Source organism: Emydura macquarii, unplaced genomic scaffold (assembly GCF_026122565.2).
Source record: "Emydura macquarii macquarii isolate MOO-44397 ecotype Brisbane River unplaced genomic scaffold, CSIRO-AGI_Emac_v2 contig_2768, whole genome shotgun sequence".
Classification (NCBI taxonomy): Eukaryota; Metazoa; Chordata; order Testudines; family Chelidae; genus Emydura; species Emydura macquarii.
Genome location: NW_027132905.1, coordinates 18,911,264 through 18,930,552, shown reverse-complemented (window position 1 = coordinate 18,930,552; position 19,289 = coordinate 18,911,264). Strand labels below are relative to the sequence as shown.

At 40.7% G+C, this 19,289-nt stretch overlaps 1 protein-coding gene across 2 annotated transcripts in view; it reads left to right on the top strand.

The window, feature by feature from the left end:
• ATP10B (ATPase phospholipid transporting 10B (putative)) overlaps nt 1–19,289 on the top strand; it is a 389,768-nt gene that overhangs the window by 299,614 nt on the left and 70,865 nt on the right. Inside the window, exons 4-5 of one of the 2 annotated variants that reach the window (XM_067566565.1) lie at nt 15,221–15,514; nt 16,578–16,772. In XM_067566565.1, the coding sequence (XP_067422666.1) occupies nt 15,221–15,514; nt 16,578–16,772 (489 nt within the window). Of the gene's footprint in view, nt 1–15,220; nt 15,515–15,567; nt 15,661–16,577; nt 16,773–19,289 lie in introns of those variants that run through there. The other variant, XM_067566566.1, reaches the window with a different exon arrangement.

Here is a 19,289-nt window from a genome sequence, read left to right as displayed (position 1 = left end):
GTGTCTATTGTGTCGTCTTTAATGCCCTGCTTGATGTATGTGGCAAGACCATATTTCAGGAGATGGAGGAAAGCGACAAGATTATAGCCGACAATCTGACAGTGTGATTCCTGAGTGTCATCTTTGGTATGGATTTCATGCAGGGAGATGACATGGTTATATTGGCTCACATAACACGCGCCAGGTAGTTGCTTTTAGATGGGCCTATTTGATTGTATTGATGGTTATGCCTTAACATACAACAGGTCAGACCACTGCTCCGACCCTTCCTCTCTGTCTAGCACAATCAGCAATGATACACCAAATAAGCATTGTATTCATCACTGTTGGACTGGCTTTTTTTGATCACATGCATATCAGGTAATCCTTATTACAAAGAACTTCAATAAGGTCAAGGATTCAAGCATGTTTATTAAATGCAAGCACTTGGTTCACCATCCTGGGTGTATAACAGACATTCCTTTCACTTGATTGTGTGATTGAATTCTCATCGAGCTTTTCCCTAGCTGATCAACTGAAGTGGAACTTGCCTTATAGAATTTGGCAGTGATTTTAGACTCTTCATTGTCACTTTCTGTTTAACATAAATAAATAACTGTTCACTCTCGGACATTTTCGTTTACTATTCAGATATAGAGAATTGAGATCAAAACAAATTAACACATTCTCTCATAAATCCTTACATAAAAGGTTTTTACACACAAAGGATCTTCTGGTCAGTTCCCAATTTATTTTCAAGTTTTCTATTTCCTTTTGGACTTGTTCGTATGGGAACTAAGCAGCGTTGTATATCTCAACATCATAATCTTGATCACAAGAGCTTTATAATCATACATGCTATAAATATTAGATTGTCTTTTAAAGGCCACTCTACTTTGATTTTGAAAATTAAGCGAAACAAAGAAGTTTATTATTCAGAGAATTGCTCTGATTCCAATGTCCTCTTTTCTGAGTTAAGAAGTAAATAGATTCCACAATAGAATGATGAGATATATAATCTTCAAGTAAGTACTGCTTAGGAACCATACACATGCAGGGACTGTGTAGTACAAGAAAGACAAAGGACATGAGTGAGAAAAGATCCCCTTTTCACATTTTAACTGTCATAAATCTGAGCTCCCTATGAGACACAGATAGCAGAGCAGCAAGACAACCTGTTTGGCTAGAACATAAAATAGGTTGAGAACATCCAGATAAAGAAACAGGAGAAAACATGCCAGTACAGATGCTCTTCATGCAATATGTACAGAGGAGTAATTAATTGATGATTAAATGGACACACACAGCTGCTAATGAAATAAGTCTAGGGTGGACCTGCACACCAGCATGCTATTTCCAATCAAATGGGCTGCCAGCACAAGTGTACATTTTACCTTACATATTGACTTGTCCCTGTAAACTGGGATGTGGATGTGTCTATTTACTTATTCACATATATCACTATATCTCTGATTAGTACTCTTCTCTTGCCTTCAATACATAGGTAAGGATGGTTAATAATTGGCTAACCTGAGACTTAAACCTGGCTTGTGTACACACACATTCAGTGGAATGCAAATCAGTTATGGTTGCTACAGCCAGTTTTAATTTATGCTTTTGGTATGTGCCTTTGAAGGGCAACATGCAAGCATGGAGAAATTGCTTTCCAGTAGGCTATCCCACCTGTAAACAAAGAATGTATCTACTATATGCAAGTTTCTCTCACTATGCCCTCATGACTTCTGCTCCTGCCATGCATTGTGCCTCTCCTTGCTCTTGAGTAAAACTTAGATTAAAAACCTTGATATCTCTATTTTACAATCTTTATTAATGTTCTTTGACATATGTCCTACAAGAAACTGGATAATCAGGTCCAATGTTCAATTATTTTGAGGTCCTTTAAGATGGAATCTTTTCCCTAAAGCAAAAAAGCAACAACATATATTAAGCCAGCTGGGTTATGCAGTTGGCAGATTATTACAGTTTGTGTATATAGTAGCCAAAGTGTGCTGGATCCTTATAAAGATGGACACAAAGCCCCTGCTTACCATCTAAATTGATAAAGAATAGATGTGGGATGAGTGGATAGGATGCAGCAAACAACTGACTGGAGAGCAATGTAGAGCATATTGGTATTTTATTGGTATCATATTTCTTCTTGCTTTTTTATAGCAAATTATGGGACAGTGGGAATAAGGATTTGTAAGCCTCCTGGAACAGGTGTCCATTAAGAAAAAATTTTGAATATACTTGGCTATCCCTTATGAAATGAGGACCATTTTAATCTTTCTTCTTTGAGTGCTTGCTCATGCCCATTCCATGTTAGGTGTGCGTGTGCTGCATGCACAGTCGCCAAAAAATTTTGCCCTCAATAGTATCCTCCAGGCCAACTCTAACGCTCTCTGATGCTGCGCCATGAGCTGATGTAAGGGGTCCAGCCTCTCAGTTGCACCCTCTCAGTTCCTTCTTACTACCCATGACGATCTCTGGAACAGCTCTGCTTGCTTTTGACAAACTCTTACTCAGTGGTCTTAGTTTAGTCCTTTTCCCTGTTTTCCCTATCCCAGTTCTTTATTTTCTCAGTTTGGACAATTGTAGATTAATTGTATATAGTTAGTTGGTGCTTCTCGTCTTGTTAGCTGAGTTTCTTCCACTCCCAGTACCAGAGCATGCCTCAGTCCCCGGGTTTCCAGCCCTGTGTCTTCCACAGGAAGCCCATGCCTGTGAGTGACCCTCACTCCAATTGTCTGAAGTGCTTGGGAAAGACTCATATCAGGGACCACTGCCCAAATCTATTGGGACTTCAAGCCCCATACGAAGGAGGACAGGGAGGACAGGTTGAAGTCCTTCCAGATGGAGATGGCACTCCGTCCCTCATTGGAGCCGAACCAGTCTGACTCAGCACCCAGCACTTCAGTGCAGAGTGCTCCTTCCGCCATGAGAGAGACTCAGCACCGTTCTCCTTGACTGGTGCCAAAGACAAAACATAAGAAGCAGTTGGCCAAGAGGGGAAGAGAGCCAAGCCCGGGGAGCACAGTGGAGTGTGACCTGAGTCTGGCCACTCCTCTATCCCCACTCTGAGGGTGGCACCGTCGACTCTGCTTCGTAGGCTGGCTCCGTTGAGTCCGGTCCCAGGCCATTCCTTGGCACCAGAGGGGCAATGCGGCACCAATGGGATTGTGGTACCATTTACCCTGGAGGCATTTGTTGTGGCTAGGGTCCTGCTGGCACTTTTGGTACTGACATCACCAGTGGTACAAGAGTCTGCGGCATTGGTACTGGGCAGCAGAAGGGAGCATGTGGCCCTGGCTTCCATTTGGTGCCAGCCCCTTCGGCACCACCCTGCTTGCCTCCATGCAGGTCTTCCCACCTCAGTACCGTTCCCCAGCACTGACAGGTACTGCCCCTCCATGGTCCCTGGAGGAAGGCTCGTTGTCAGACTTGGAAGTGGAGTCATATTCCCACTCAAGGAGCCACTGCCAGTTCCTCCCACCACCCAGACAGCCCTACCAGTGGATGGACCCAGGCACAGGGGTACCACCAAGTACTTGGCACAGTGAGCACTGGCCTATGTGGATGTAATGGCAATTTTAGAACCCATGGGGCTTTCCCCCTATGCAAGGGCCCTCTTCCAGAGACTTGTACTCCATAATCTCAGAAAGAAGAGCACTCCCATACTACGACTGGCACCCAACTCAGACTCCAGTACTAAGCCTCAAGACCTAGGTCTCCAGGACATAGTCAGTGCAGAAGAAGAGAAGGAGGACTCCCCCAGTGAGGCAGTGTCTGGGGCTTGTGTATCCCCACTCCACGACAGCTCACCAGGAGCTGTTGAAAAGAGTGGCCTCGAACCTTGGGCTGGAAGTGAAGGTAGTCAAAGAATCCTCCCACAACCTAGTTGATATCTTGTCCTCTATGGGACTGTCAAAGGTGGCTCTCCCTCTCAATCAGGCCATTATGGGTCCAGTTAAAGCCTTGTGTCAAACCCCATCCTCCCTACCTCCCACCGTGGAAAGGGATGAAAAGAAGTACTTTGTCCCCATCCAAGGCTACTAGCTCTTGCACTCCCAACCCCCTCCGGGGTTCCTGGTGGTCTTGGTGGACATCGAGAGGGACAGACAGAGAGAGCAAGGAGCGACACCCAAAGCAAAGGATGCAAAGAGACTAGACCTTTTTAGTAGAAAGGTATATTCTACGGGGGTCTATAGTTCTGCATCTCCAACCAGCAGGCATTGCTGGGGAGATACGGTTTTAATGTCTAGGAGTCGATGATGAAATTCAAGGACTCTCTTCCCCAGGAATCCAGACAGGAGTTCTCTGCTCTGGTGGAGGAAGAGATGTCTGTGGCCTGGGTCTCCCTATAGGCTGCCCTGGACACAACAGATTTAGCGGCTAGATCTATGGAGTCACTGGCAGATGCTCTTGTCTCCAGTCCTTGGGGCTACCAATAGAGGTCCAGAAGTCCATCCAGGACCTTTGGTTTGAAGGCACTTTGCTGTTCTCTGAACAAACAGATGCAAAGCTTCATGGCCTGAAGGATTCTAGAGCCACCCTCAAGTCCCTGGATTTATATCCCCTAGTACCTTCAAGGAAACACTTCAGGCCTGAACTAGTCCACTTTTCAGCTCCGCCACCATGCCATGATCTGTTTAAAAAGTGAAGTGGGTTATAAACACCTCCATCCTCCCCTGCCCACTTCAGCCTCGCTACTGGGCTCCCACAGATACTTGGGAGGCCCCAAGCAGAACTTTTGATGGGGCGCCTGAAGACGTTATATCAATTCCTGTACCCGATCCTGGCCCCCACTTTTGTTTTCAAACCATCTCTTCCACTTCAGCCTGGTGTGGTCCATCATCGCCTTGGACCACAGGGTACTGAGTACGATGGAGAAAGGTTACACTCTCCAGTTTATTTCCATCCCTCATGAACAGCTTTTAGCCCAGGAGGTGAAAGCCCTTATCTGGGAAGGGGCCATGGAGCAGGTACCTCAGAGCTTGAGAGGGAAAAGGTTTTATTCCTATTATTTTCTAATCCTGATGGCCAAAGGGGGTCTCAGACTCATCCTAGACCTAACCTCTCAACAGTTACCTCAAGAAACTGAAGTTCTGCATGGTCTCCTTGGCCTCCATTTTTCCCTCCCTGGATCCAGGGGATTGGTATGCTGCCCTCAACTTAAAGGACGCCTATTTTCACATCTCCATATTTCGGGGCCACAGAAGATTTCTCAGGTTCATCATGAACCAGACCCACTACCAGTTCACCATCCTCCCCTTCGGCCTGTCGGCAGCCCCTCAATATTCACAAAATGCATGGTGGTAGTGGCGGCTTTCCTCAGAAGGCGAGGGGTGCGAGTCTATCCTTACCTCGATGACTGGCTGATCAAGAGCCAGTCTGAAGCCCAGGTGAGAGCTAATATCCACCTGATCCAAGCTATCTTCCAAGCACTGGGCCTACAGATAAACAAGCAGAAGTCAATGCTCATTCCTGTTCAGAGGATAGAGTTTATAGGTGTGGTGCTTGATTCCACCCGGGCCAAGGCCTTCCTCCCAGAAGCTCGCTTCCAGACAACGTCATCCCTAATATCACAGGTCAAGGCCTGACTCGTCACGACAGCCCATTTCTGCTTCAGACTATGGGTCATATGGCTGCATGCACATTGTACAGCATATGAGACTGCACCTCAGACCCCTTCAAGTGTGGCTGGCCTCAGCGTACGCACCAGACCATCATCATTTGGACTCAGTGCTTACAGTTCCCACCCAGGTCCTTGTCTCTCTTGATTGATGAAAGGACCCCCAGTCGGTAAGCTTGGTCATTCCCTTCATCAGTCCCCAATCCTCAGTATCCCTAATCTTGGATGCATTTGAGCTGGGTTGGGGGGCTCACCTCGAGCACCTCAGAACCCAAGGTCTGTGGTTGCAGGAAGAGCTCGCCTTGCATGTAAACATCAGAATGCTAGGGTGGTCTGCTGAGCATGCCAGGTGTTTCTACCCCAGGTTGCAGGCAAGGTTATGTGAGTCCTTACGGACAACAAGACAGCTATGGTTTACATCAACAGGCAGGGAGGGGCATGCTCTTCCCCTCTACCCCCCCTGTCAAGAGGCCATTCGCTTGTGGGAATTCTGCATGAAGCACTCAGTCCACCTCAAAGCTTCTCATCTTCCAGGAGTCCAGAACAATCTCGCATAGCAGATCATTGTCCTCTCACCACAAGTGGTCCCTTTGCCTCCATATAGCTAGGACCACCTTTGGGGGCAGGTCTCCTCATAGATGTGTTTGCAACCAAGCCAAATAGAAAGTATCAGCAGTTTGCTGTCTATGTGGGTGCAGCCTAGGCTCTCTCTCAGATGCCTTCCTGCTCCTCTGGACAGAGCACCTATTCTATGCGTTTCCTCCCATTCCTCTCATGCACAAAGTCTTCTTCAAAGTCAAGAGGGACAGAGCAAAGGTTATTCTTACAGCCCCAGCATAGCCACTCCAGCACTGGTTTGACATGTCATTGGACCAGTCAGTAGCAACCCCAAAGCTACTCTCTCTCCTCCCAGACCTGATAGCGTAAGATCACAGCCATTTGCTCCTCCCAAATCTCAAGGCCCTCCACCTGACCATGTGGAAGCTCCCTGAGCTGGCCTATTCGGAGTGAGTCTGCCAGGTATTGTTAGGTAGTAGGAAAACATCTACTAGAGCAACTTACCTCGCCAAGTGGAAGCCTTTCTCTGTGTGGTCATCCCAGTGAAGCCTCTCACCCTCTAGGTCACCTCTCCCATCCATGCTGGAGTATTTGCTTCATCTGAAACAGCAGGGCCTAGCCATTTTGTTGATGAAGGTACACCTAGTGGCCATTTCTGCCTTCCACCCTCCAGTGGATGGTAAGTTGTTTTTTTTCTCACAAAATGTCCATTTGCTTCTTTAAGGGCTTAGAGAGACTATACCCACAGCTTCGTGAACTCCTTCCACCTTGGGACCTAAACCTGGTCTTGTCAAGATTTTTAGGGCCTCCTTTTGAGCCACTGGCATCTTGCTCCTTCTCATACCTCTCCTGGAAAGTCACCTTTCTGGTAGCAATTACCTCAACCAGGCGGGTCTCACTTGCATCAGAACCCCCGTATACGATGTTCTTTAAGTACAAGGTACAATTTTGTCCCTACCCTGAATTCCTTCCAAAGGTGGTTTTGCAGTTCCATAGTAATCAGGCTTTCTTCCTGAAACCACACAGGAATAGGGAGGAACAGTGTCTCCATATGCTGGATGTTAGTCAGGCCTTGGTCTTCTATGTAGAAAGGACCAAACCATTCCATAAGCCCACACAGCTCTTTGTGGCAATAGCAGACAGGATGAAAAGTCTGCTAATTTCAGCCCAAATAATTTCATCCTGGATCACATCCTGCAGTCACACGCACCATGAGCAGGCCCATCTCCTGCCGTCTTTACTCCCCACTCAATGAGAGCTTCCTCAGCAGGGTTTCTGGCCCAGGTCCCAGTCCAGGATATTTGAGCAGAGCAGAGACTTGGTCATCGTTGCATACCTTTTCATCCCACTATCCCATCACCCAGCAGGCTAGAGATGATGCCGCATTTAGTAAAGTAATTTTGCAATCTGCATGTCTATGAACTCTGAGCCCATCTTCTAAGGTGCTGCTTGGGAGTCATCTAACGTGGAATGGACATGAGCAACACATGTTGAAAAACAACAGTTACAGAAAGGTTAGTAACTGTTTTACTTCTATATGTAAATACTTTCTGCATATAGGCTATTCCAAAACTGTGGTACCTGTACACACTAGACTATTATAATTGAATTCCATGGAACTACTTCCCTGCATAAGAGCTGTAGGATCATGATCTTGTATTCTATTGTTAAGAGGGATCATAGGCCCAGATTCAGGAAATTATTCCTCTCCAGGATAGCATTTATCTATCTTCTTAATTCTAAGTACAAGTCATTGGAACTTAAGCATGTGCTTAAACTTAAACATGTTTAAGTGCTGTCCTGAATCGGGATTAAGATCAATCATATATGTTTTCCATGGTGATTAATTCAACATCTGCACCAGTCTGAGCCCAAGGAACTCATTCTCACGAAGTTTAGACTGCTGGCTCATTCCAAGAGATTTATGTACCTAATAATATTCCAAGATATACTGTTGGAGATCACTGCCTAACTGTGGGATCAGGCCACTAATGTATTAGTGAGATACTAAAACAGCTTGTTGTCTGCAATCATTGAAAACTCTTGGCCTGGCCACCTTCAGGCTCAGGTTAGCACCAAATAACCAGTTGCCTCTGTAATTGCTGTGAAGAACCACTGTTATATTCTCTCTTCCTGTTTGCTACTCAACTGAAATTACAGGAAAAATATAAGTAGGCCAGATGTAATTACAGAACTGGAGTTAGGCTAGGATGCCAATGTTAACACACCCTATGCTTGTGAAAAGTGCCATGGGAGCTTTCCCAACCATGGGTTATAGTGTAGCTGGATCACTCTGTTAGCTATCATGTTGACAGTTCATTTAGGAGAAATATTGTATGTTTAAATAGCACATAAGCTATGCTCAGAATTTTCTTACACCGACAAATGCATGGCTAGGATTTATTTATTTATCCTTTGTTATATCTGAGAAGGGCAGATGGATAGTCACAGTGCAAGAAGGGCAGAAAAGACTACCTGTTAGAAATGAGGACAGTTAATTTCTGTGTAGTTCTACATATGGACAAACACATAATATTGACGGCAAGGCAGAATTCTTTCCTTGTGCAATATCTGACTTCTTCCATAAAATGAGCTAAACCAAGCATCCTACTTGAGAATAAGCCATTTGATAATCATAGTTGTTTTATGACCTGTGTGTTGGCATCTGCTGAGAGCACATCTGTTTGAAGCAAGTCCTAATAATACAGCTGTAGCCCTTTGCAAAATCAAGTTGTCTGTCTGAACATGCTGCTGTGCTGATGAAGTTGAAGAAAAATTCTGTCAGGCACTAAAATCTTTCATCTGCCTTGAGAGAAGTGTTATAATTAACCCATCTTTACAAGATTTTAGGATAGATTTTCCCCACAAGGAAACAAATCTAATCACTGCGTGAAAATCTGTGTTAATCTAATAGAATAATAATAGAATAGTGCACTGTAGTCTAATGATGCATTAGATTTCTGTAAAGCTCCTTTCTATTTATCCCACAAAAAGAAACATTATATAAATTTTAATCCATAATGCATTTCTTACTGAATGAATGACAGGGCAGCCTGCAATGGCTTGCATTTTTGGATAATCATTCCTTTAGGACCTATTTTTAACTCTTGATGATGCCCCTCTATGAGTTATTTCTTCAGTATATAGTGTAACATAATTCTAGACAGCATTTTATAAGCTGCTAATGAAATACAATAGCCTCCCTCTCTCACCCCATTCAATATTTTCATCAGCCTTCACCTGCCAAATACTTTTTTTTCAGGATTGGATTTTCATTGATTGGATCCTGATTACAGACGGCTTTATATAACATAGTTAAAAAAATTGAACTGGTTCCTAGCAGATGATTGAAATGCAGATTAAAAACAATGTAGTTTATCTGTCAGCAGTGCTCTGCTCACTGAATGATGTTTATTTCCTGACCAAAACATCCTGGAAATGATTCACTGGAGTGGGTGCCACATCTTTCACATAAGGAAACACAAAGAAATAATTTCTCTTGTTTTCAGTTAGGAGCTGTGAGAGAAAACCTTTTTTAAAAATTGGAATTAAGTATTTCACGGAGTGTCTGTATGCGTGTGCGTATTCTTTTAGTTTATAGATAGGTTTATAGGTTCTTTCAACGTGAAAACGTTATGTTTGGAGAGAAAAATTTACCTTTTTGTTTGTAACATTTTGTTAACGCACACATCCCTGTGAAATGTCCTCACTGATATTGCTCATGTTAATATGTTAAATTTAAAATTTCCATTCTGTCAGAGGTTTTTGCCCTGGAATAAAATTTTCAAAAGCACCTACATCCCATTGACAAAGGCTCCTAAGTAATTTAGGAACTTTTGAAAATGTTACCCTGGTTTTTTTACCTTTTGTCTGTATGTGTTTTTACATACATATGCCTGTATAGGATATTTTCCAGATTTGGAGCTTATTATCTCTGTTATGATCAGAATATAAGGCCACGATGCTGCAAACCCTTGGTCATGCAGACACTAGCAATAGAAAAATATAAAATCAAGGAAAGTATAATATCAATCAAGGCATAATACATTTGCTAAATGCTGCCATTTGAGAATGGCTAGGTTGGTGGCAAAATGACACTATGAAAAACATGTTTGTTTACTGATACCTTCTTTTCCCACTTTCCCCTTATTTGTTTCTTACACCACCTGTTACATGTTGTTATAAATCGGGATTGTAATTTCTCAGGCAGGGATAGCATGTTTATACAGCACTTAGCACAACAAGACCTTGTTCCTTGACTAGGGCTTTTAGGCATGGAAATCTTACTACCGTCTGTCTTTGTAATATAAGGAGAACTGGGAAAGGGGTTCTCATTAGTGGCAAGTAGGGAGAAAACTGTGAGATCATAGGTGGTCTGGTAGTCACACTGACCATGTATGAAGAACTATAAATTCCTATAGAGGAGAAGAACCAAGAGAGAATCTCCCTATAATTGGAGGAGGGGAGGGTGAAGGAGGGAAGGAAAGAGAATTTGGCATCAGAGAGTTGCAGCATGCTTTTCACAATAAAGGGCAATATTGTACAAATGGACAGTGCTGGGTTTGTGATTGCAGTTCAGACAGATAGGATGTGATATGTCGGGTATGTATATAAATGCTGTATTTTATTGGCATTCTTGTTAGAAATGCTGTTCAATTTCTAAATGCTATCTCAGTCATGATTTATTTCTCACATAAGATTAATCTGTCACTGCGAAAGTCTGTAATATGTGCTGTAAATAAATGCCTAGGTAAAGCCATGATGGATTGGACATGCAGAATATGATACAGAGATGAGGTATGGGCACACCTTAAAAGGCTTGGTACAAATAAGCATCCAATGGTTCATGCATTGAACCATTTGAGCCAACCCCTTACTCAAAGAATTTGGGCAGCATCTGTTCCAACCCATAAGGGACTTGAATCTCAAGGATACTGTGTTAATTCTCCTTTGGTTTTGGGAACACATGCGGTTTACCTAGGAAAGGATTACCTAGGAGATGTTAAAAAGGTGTAGGGCATGAGCATTTCAATTCTGGATGAGGTGCCCAAGGCAAATATAGTGACTCTGTAGTGTTAGTCTTAACAATGGTGACAGTTCTCTTCACAAATAAAATAAAATGAGAGGAAAATAAATTAGTTTTTTTAAATAGTGGATTCAGGAGTGACAGCCTGAGGCTTTACGAGTTGTAATTCATAACAGCTTACTGCAGTAAATACATTACTATTGTTTTTGAGCTATCTGTAAATCCCTGACTGTGACATTATACTATAATCAATAGTATTTCATAACCACTCTCTTTTCTATGGTAGCATTATAAAACCTTTAGGCAAAAAAGTGTATTCCCTTCCAATAATAGCATGGAACACTCTTTTTGAAGTTAATAAGATGTTGGGTATTTTATAGGGTGGCCAGCTACCAAGTGTGAAAAATTGGGATGGGGTGGGGGGTAATAGGGTGCCTATATTTAAAAAAAAAAAAAAAAAAAAAAGTATCGGGACTGTTTCTATAAAATCAGGACATCTGGTCACCCTAATATTTTAATCTATGTGAACATGGCAAGGAGAAATCTGTTTAATATGATTCTCTTTGAATAGTATGTTGTGCATTGACAATGCTTCAGGTAAACTTGAAGCCACTCTGAAACACCTGGAAATAAATGTTAGCAAATTGCACCCCAAAGCCAATGTCTGAAGATAGCAAATAGTTCTCCTTATGTTGCAAAGATGTTCAAATTTTTCAAAACCTTCATTGTTGATTGAGAGTTTTATCACTTTAGTTTGAAGACTGGCTTCTTATTCCACTGTCTTGTCATTTAAAGTATCTCTTGTAAATTTTCTCATATGTAAATCTTTCCACAGTTGTCTAAAGAAGGGGAAACATCTTTCAGACATCTATGGGCAGCTATTTTTTTAAATTACAGAGATTAGAACTGAGACATATGAAATGACCATAATGTCTGGGCCTCTTAAACCAGCATCATGTGCCACTTAGTCTGAAAAACTGTGTATTATCTGTATCCCTTTCCTTTTCCTTCCCAGAAATCTCACCAGCTCTGTCCTGAATCAGTTTTTACAACTGGGCTTCTGGTTCTGATTATGCTACTCTGTGCTTTATTTCAATTAACTTTGATATAATTGGATGCTACTTAAATTGCTTTCCTTCTCAGCTTCAATTCTTGACCTTCTGTATTTGAATACATAACTATCTATACACACACTGACTAGTCACACCTCTTATGGGGTCTTAAGAATTCCTAAGGAATATCTGAAAAGAGTAACAAAAATTATGGTGGGCTGGGAAGGACGGACTGAAAGTTTGAGAGCTCAGTATGTGAAGTTTGGCTAGATAATGACAGTAATGATATAGTTACAGTTTAATATTTGAATGATATCAACACAACAGAGGGAGAGGAATTGGGCTAGCTTGTGAACCTCTTACTCATATTGCTGAACACTTAGTTCCAGTAGGACTATGTGTAGTAGAAATTGCTTACCAATATCAGTAAGGGTTTCACAGTCTGGTCCTTTGAGAGGTACCTGGAGGTTCATCTAGGAATAATGAAATTAGGGAAAACTTCAGCTTCCTGATAGTAAGATTTGTTAGGGTGTAGACTAGAACTCCACAGGGAAGAGGTGGAAACTTCATCAAAACTTCCAAAAAGACTGGAAAAAAATATTCCTTTCCCCTAGTCATCTCCTAACTGAGGTGCCGGGTCAGGTTAATTATTATTCTTAAAGAGCCCAAAATATATTGGTTGTTCTCATCTGCTTTGTTTTTCCAGCAGTTTCATTCTTGTGACAAAGAAATCATTAGCTTGCTGCTTTGATTATGTATCCAGCAATATAATTTTTTCATTGCATAGCAGTTTCCTTTTGTACAGTTTGTATCATGAAGTTTTGACATCTCCTGTGACTTAGTTAATTGTATGTTGGCAGCAGTCAACTTCCTGCTCCATAGACACAGCACTATTCATGACCACAGTACACAGGAAGCCATGATGAGGAAGTTGCTTCCTAAACCGAATCAAATTAAGTAGGCCACAGTTATTCTTTCATTAATTTGTTTTAATGAAATAGGGTGATAATAAGGAAAAGAGAGCTGCCTGAATGTGAAGAAAAACTTCATAGTTGTGAGGTCTGTGAGGCTGTGGAATAGTCTCCCAAGAGAAGTTGTGGAAGACATTATTTTAGACATTTAAAGCAAGACTGAGCAGACAACTCACAAACAAACTTGTACTAGCAAAGGGAAGGCTCTGATATAATATATACTGTATTTTCTACTTTTAATTCCTATGGTTCTATGAATAAACTACTTCGTTTCTATTCGTAAGTGTAGAGGACTTTTATTTACCTACTTTTCTTTTAGCTAGGTCAAGAAATAGGAGTATTAATAATTTGGGATTCTGGTAGGTTAGTCTTAGTGTATATCTGGCATGTAGTGTATGTAATTTTGTTGGAATCACATAGAATATAAAAAAAATTAATGAATAACAAAGAGCCTGATTCTTTCATCTTCACTCCATGATCAGCCACATTGAAATAAATAGGTTTTCAGAGATTTGAGTTAGCCACTCCACATTCTGGAAAGGCATGAGACACCACTGGGCAACCTTAACTCTTCATTAACTATGTTTTTAAATATTAATTAAATAACACCACATAGGTATGACTTGCATTATGTTACTATAACTGCATTCCTATAAGCCCTGGATCAGTGAACACATGGTATAGATAAGTCACAGCATGTTATTTTTGCTCCTTCTGATTTAGTTATATACATCTTTAAATATGAATCATTTTAAAAATATAAATATTTTGTATATGGCTATTCCTGAGGAGAATGTGTGGTTGTTCAAAATCTTTAAAAGGAAGAGGGATTTGAAAGGGGCCATCATAGGCAGTAGCTGGGTACTGTAGGGGAACTGAGGACATCTCTATATTAAATGTGCACTAGTTAAATTTTAAATTGTTTAAAAACTAATTTACTTCAACTGGTGCAAAACATAATATGGACACTATTAATCCTCTTTAAACGAGGTTGATATCAAATTTGCTTAAGCAGTTTCCTTACTGAATTAAACTAAATCAAAATTAACATAATTTAAACAAGATTAAGATCATCCATATTGTGTATTCTGGTACTTTAAGTAAATTGGTTTCAGTCTAATCACAACTAAGTTAAACCAGTGCAGCTTTGAATATAGAGAAGGCCTGAGCCTTTTTTTTTTTTGTTTGTTTGTGCCCTACCAGATCATTCATGTCTACTTCCAGCCCCTACACTCATGCATTTTACTATGGCTGGAATTGGGCATAATGATATAGAGCTCTGTTCTGTACCTTTGAAGTCAGTGAGTGTTGTGCTGTTCGCTTCCGTGGGAACAGAAACAGGGTCTTACTGTGTTCCAAGCTGTGCTATTATATTGTATAAGGGAACTAGCATTTACCAATCAAGTTGCTAGATATATCTAGCCAGTAAAATACCCATTATCTTGTTCATTGTTGCATTCTGCATTAGAATCAGATTTCTGTGGAGATTTAAGAATGTAAATGAGTTTAAATAGATGATGCAGTTCATGCTCATCATAGCCTCTGTGTGTGCCTTTAAGAATCAGCACCTGAGCCAATCACCTTCATAAAAGAACATGAACAGAAGATCCATCATGCAGAAGTCTGAAACAGTCCAAAAAAACCCCCCACCCAAACAGCTTTGGTTGTGACAGTTTGATTAAAGAAAATGATATGGACTTGGAAGCACAGCAAGCAATTGTGAACAATCAGCTGAACCTACCTTATTTGCATTAGCTTGCAGTTAGAACACTCTGAGCATAAAGCATTTTTCCCATAGAGTTAGAAATGGATTTTTTCCATATTAAATATTTGTGTTGTACCAGTTGCTTTCTGTACAGAAAGCACTGAGCGTGAAGCTGAACAGGTAATGTGCTGAACTGTACTGTTTTGCTGCTTTAAAACCATCACTGGCAAGACACAAAGTGAATTTGTTACCATAATGAAATTGGTTTTCAGTCCTGATAATGCCTTTCTCTTTCAGCCTTACCCTGCTTCTGTGGATGGCTTTGTCAGTGGACTCAGCTTTGTATCGTTGGCAGTGGCTGGCTGCTGAAGGACCTGCCTGGACTCAATCGGAATCAACACCTCTGCTGTCTTCTGTCAGAAAGAGGCTGAGATACCACTTGAACATATGGAGGATTGTGTTTCCCAACAATAAGAGACTTCAAAAAGAATGGGAGACGGTTTCTAGGTTTTATTCTGGAAATGGGATACAGACCACGAAATACACCTTGTTATACTTTTTGCCCCAAAACATCTTTGAACAGCTTCACAGGTAGACGCTTGCCAAAACTAAGGAAATGATTGATCAGATTTAAGATTTGTCCCATCATATATGATCTTTTTGAGAGTTCTGAGTTTGATATTTTGCTAAAACCAAGATTGCAGCTATGAATTGTAAGACATCCATTGGAAACAAATGTGAGTGGATTATCACCCCCCCCCCCCCAGAGGTTACCAATCTAAAGAAAAACATAGGATGAATAAAAATGCAGTCTAAAAAAATGTATATCCAAGCAACTTGCATCAAGCCTGAAGTCTGCACTCTTGTCTGAATGTGTCAATCTAAGCAGCACAGTCCCTTATGTAAAATTCCTGTAGAATTTGATAGAAATGTATAAAGTTTCTATAGGTTTTTGAAAAATCCTATAAAAGATTTAATATCCCTGATTTAAAATTCCACGGGGGTCAAAAAAAAACCTACTGAAAGTATATTATTCTCTTAGAGTCTATAGGATTTTAGAGTAATTTTATAAAATTATATTAATATTTATATAAGCGCATTAATGTCAAACATATTCAGTTATATAGGACTTGTCCATAAAGGATGGTCAGAGCTGAGTTGTTTGTGTGGATCAGTCTTTTCCATTAATTGCTGGTTGTAAAATGAGTGACCTTGGCATGAAGAATCCTTCCAAGAGCAGACAGAAGGAAATGCCATTCTGATCAAGACAGATGAAATTTGCCCATACATCTCTCACTTTGAAATAAACATTCTGTAATATGGTGCCAGGTTTTGTTGTCTCATGGTTTGATCTATCTTTTCCTTTACCTTATGTTTGTAAATTCATATAGGGCCTACTCTGATTCCTGTAAAAATAATCCCATGAATTCCTGAATATGAGTTTTGAATACTTCGTTGCTGGGGATTTTTTGTTTTTTGTTAAATTGGCAATCCTAGATTCACAAATCCAATGCAAATATGGGAATCTGGATGTGAGGGAAATCATGAGGTAAACAGGTTTTAGGTTTCTGGATTTAAAAGGTGGTATAGTACACAAATTAAATTAAATCACATTTAATTTCTGGCTATTGTCATTTGTTTTTTACCTTCTCAGGTTGGCTAATCTCTATTTCCTCTTCCTGGTCATCCTAAACTGGTTCCCACAAGTGGAAGTTTTCCATAGGGAGATCACAATGCTGCCTTTGGGTGTGGTGCTGCTAGTAATCATGATTAAGGATGGCATTGAAGACTGCAAGCGTTACAGATTTGATAAGGCGATAAACTCTTCTAAAACAAAAGCATATGATAAGTAAGTGGAATAAAAGATTGATTGACTGTTTGTTTGTTTTTACATTGCATTATTTGGTGCAATTTAACCATATTATTTTGCAATAATTTCCCCCATTTGATCACAATAAGTGAAATTAATAAATTTGGAAAAGCTTTTATATAGGGGCTGGTTCCTAAAGATACTAATGGTAAAAATCTATGAACATAATTTTAGCCCATACTAATGTCATTAACCATTCAGAGTTCTTGCATTGCTATGGCATTTTTCACTTAAAGTTTTCCAGCCACTTTACCAGCACCAAATAATTAAGCCTCACAACACCTCTTCTCAGTAGGTAAGAGATCTTTAGGGATGGTGAGGATCCTTCTCCTGCCATTGAAATGCAGCCAGCTCTGAAATAGAATACTGCAGCTGCTTAACAGCATGGAATAACACTGCTCATTGGCGACAGGAAGGGAAGAAGAATTTTGTATCCAAGTGAAACCAGAGGAGGAAATGTTCATGGGTAGTCTGTATTCAAGCTGGAATGTGAGCAGGACCTAAGTGTTAGTGCTGCATCTCTGCCATCAGATCTCCAGTGACCTCAGGTGGTCAGTCACTCCAACCTTCATTTGAATGACTGCACTTCCAGAAGTATAATATCCTTTACACTTGTGCTGGGGCATTTGTCCAGTACTGATTCAGAGGGAAGAGAACTGCTTCTGCTACCTTCTAATCACCATCCACACTTCTGATGGCCTCAGAGGTCTCTTGTCCAAGTACTGCCCTACTAGACCCTTCTTAGCTTGCCACATCTGATGGGACTACATGACAAGGTGGTAAACTTGCATTAAAAGAGGATGATTACATTGAGTGTCCTTTGGTCAAGAGTTTTTTTTTCTCTTAAATTTTAGGAGGTGACGTCCTGGCTCTATTGAAGTCAATAACAACCCTCCTTTGACTTCAGTAAGGTCAGGGCTTCCCTTTTGAACTAACTTCCTGGGGATAAGTTTAGCTTCTAACAACTTTACAATGAGTGTTTCAGAAAAGGAGGACTAGGAAAGAAGAGGACTAGGCATATGACTTCAGCATTATCCATCCACTATAATAATATGCAGAAAGAAGATGAATGGGGTCTCCAGGCAGTATAGCAACACAAATAACAGTACATTTCAAGAGTGCTTTTGTCATCAGTGACCTGCAATGAGGCAGACTTTAGGACCCAGAGTCAACCAGTCTGATAGTGGCAGAACTGGTTTATAGGAGGATGCTACCTATTCCTGTGACGTCTGTATTCCAACAGGTGTAGCTTTCAGTCAAGTGAAAGACGGCAGTCAGTTCAGGGAAACTGCTGTGCGTTCTCTGGATTATTTAACCATTTAAACTTTTTATTATTATTTGAAACTACGTTTTTAAGGGGAAGTAAGATGTCAAGGAAATATGCTCTAGACTGCTGCTCTGTGAAGATCATAAGGGAAAACCTTTTTTTCAAGAAAGCTTGCTGCCACCATACTGCTTCAGGTTCTGAGACACAAAATGGGGAGCTCGAGAAGAGAGGAAAAGGAAAGAAAAGAAAGAAGAAAAATGAAAATAAATGGGTGGTCGTCTCCAATTTGCCCTTTGAAAGCTGCAAGTGCAAAGAGAACCCAAACAGACATTATGACTGTAATAAAATCAAGACCACCAAATACAACTTCCTATCCTTCATCCCAAAGAATATCTTTGAACAGTTTCACCGCTTTGCTAATTTATATTTTGTGGCCATTGCAGCATTGAACTTTGTGCCAGTGGTAAATGCTTTTCAACCAGCCGTTTCTCTGATCCCAATTTGTGTTATAATGGCTATTACAGCAATTAAAGATCTCTGGGAGGACTTTCGGAGATACCAGTTGGACAAAGAGATCAATAATATGGTCTGCCTCGTTTACAGCAGGTAAATAAATTATATAGTTTTTCTACGTAAGCCAAAAATTGCTTCAAATTTTATTTTTTCAGAAACATCTTAATAAATGAAATAGTCTCTGGAAAACAGTAACGACTGGAGAAACAAACTCTTCCATAGAGGACACTTTTGTTTTGCTTGTACCAAGTGTTTAAACTTTTGGCGGGTGTATTATATATGGACTGACTAGCTCTGGTATGGTTTTTAAAAAAGAGAGACAAAGTTAAAATATGCCTCAGTTCAGTCATGGTTAAATTAGTCAAATTTAAATATTAGAGTTGAACATGCAACCTTATCTTGAAGGTGTTTCATGACCTCTTGCTTTTAAGGTTGTTTTTTTTTTTTTTTTTAAAGATTTTGAAATACATTTTATAAACTGTTCTCCCAAAGTAGGAATTGACTTCTCCCTGACACATTACAGCATTCAGAATATAGACTGAGAGAGATTTTCCAAAGTTCTTGTCACAAGGCTCATCAGCCCTCATGTTTATCAACAGCACTTATACTGTGTCATCAAAGATGCCTTTACAGTGAATGGTGGCTTTCTATTGCTATTATTAGTTTCCATCATGCATATTTGTGTGTAAATTATCAGACTTATAATTCAGTTACTG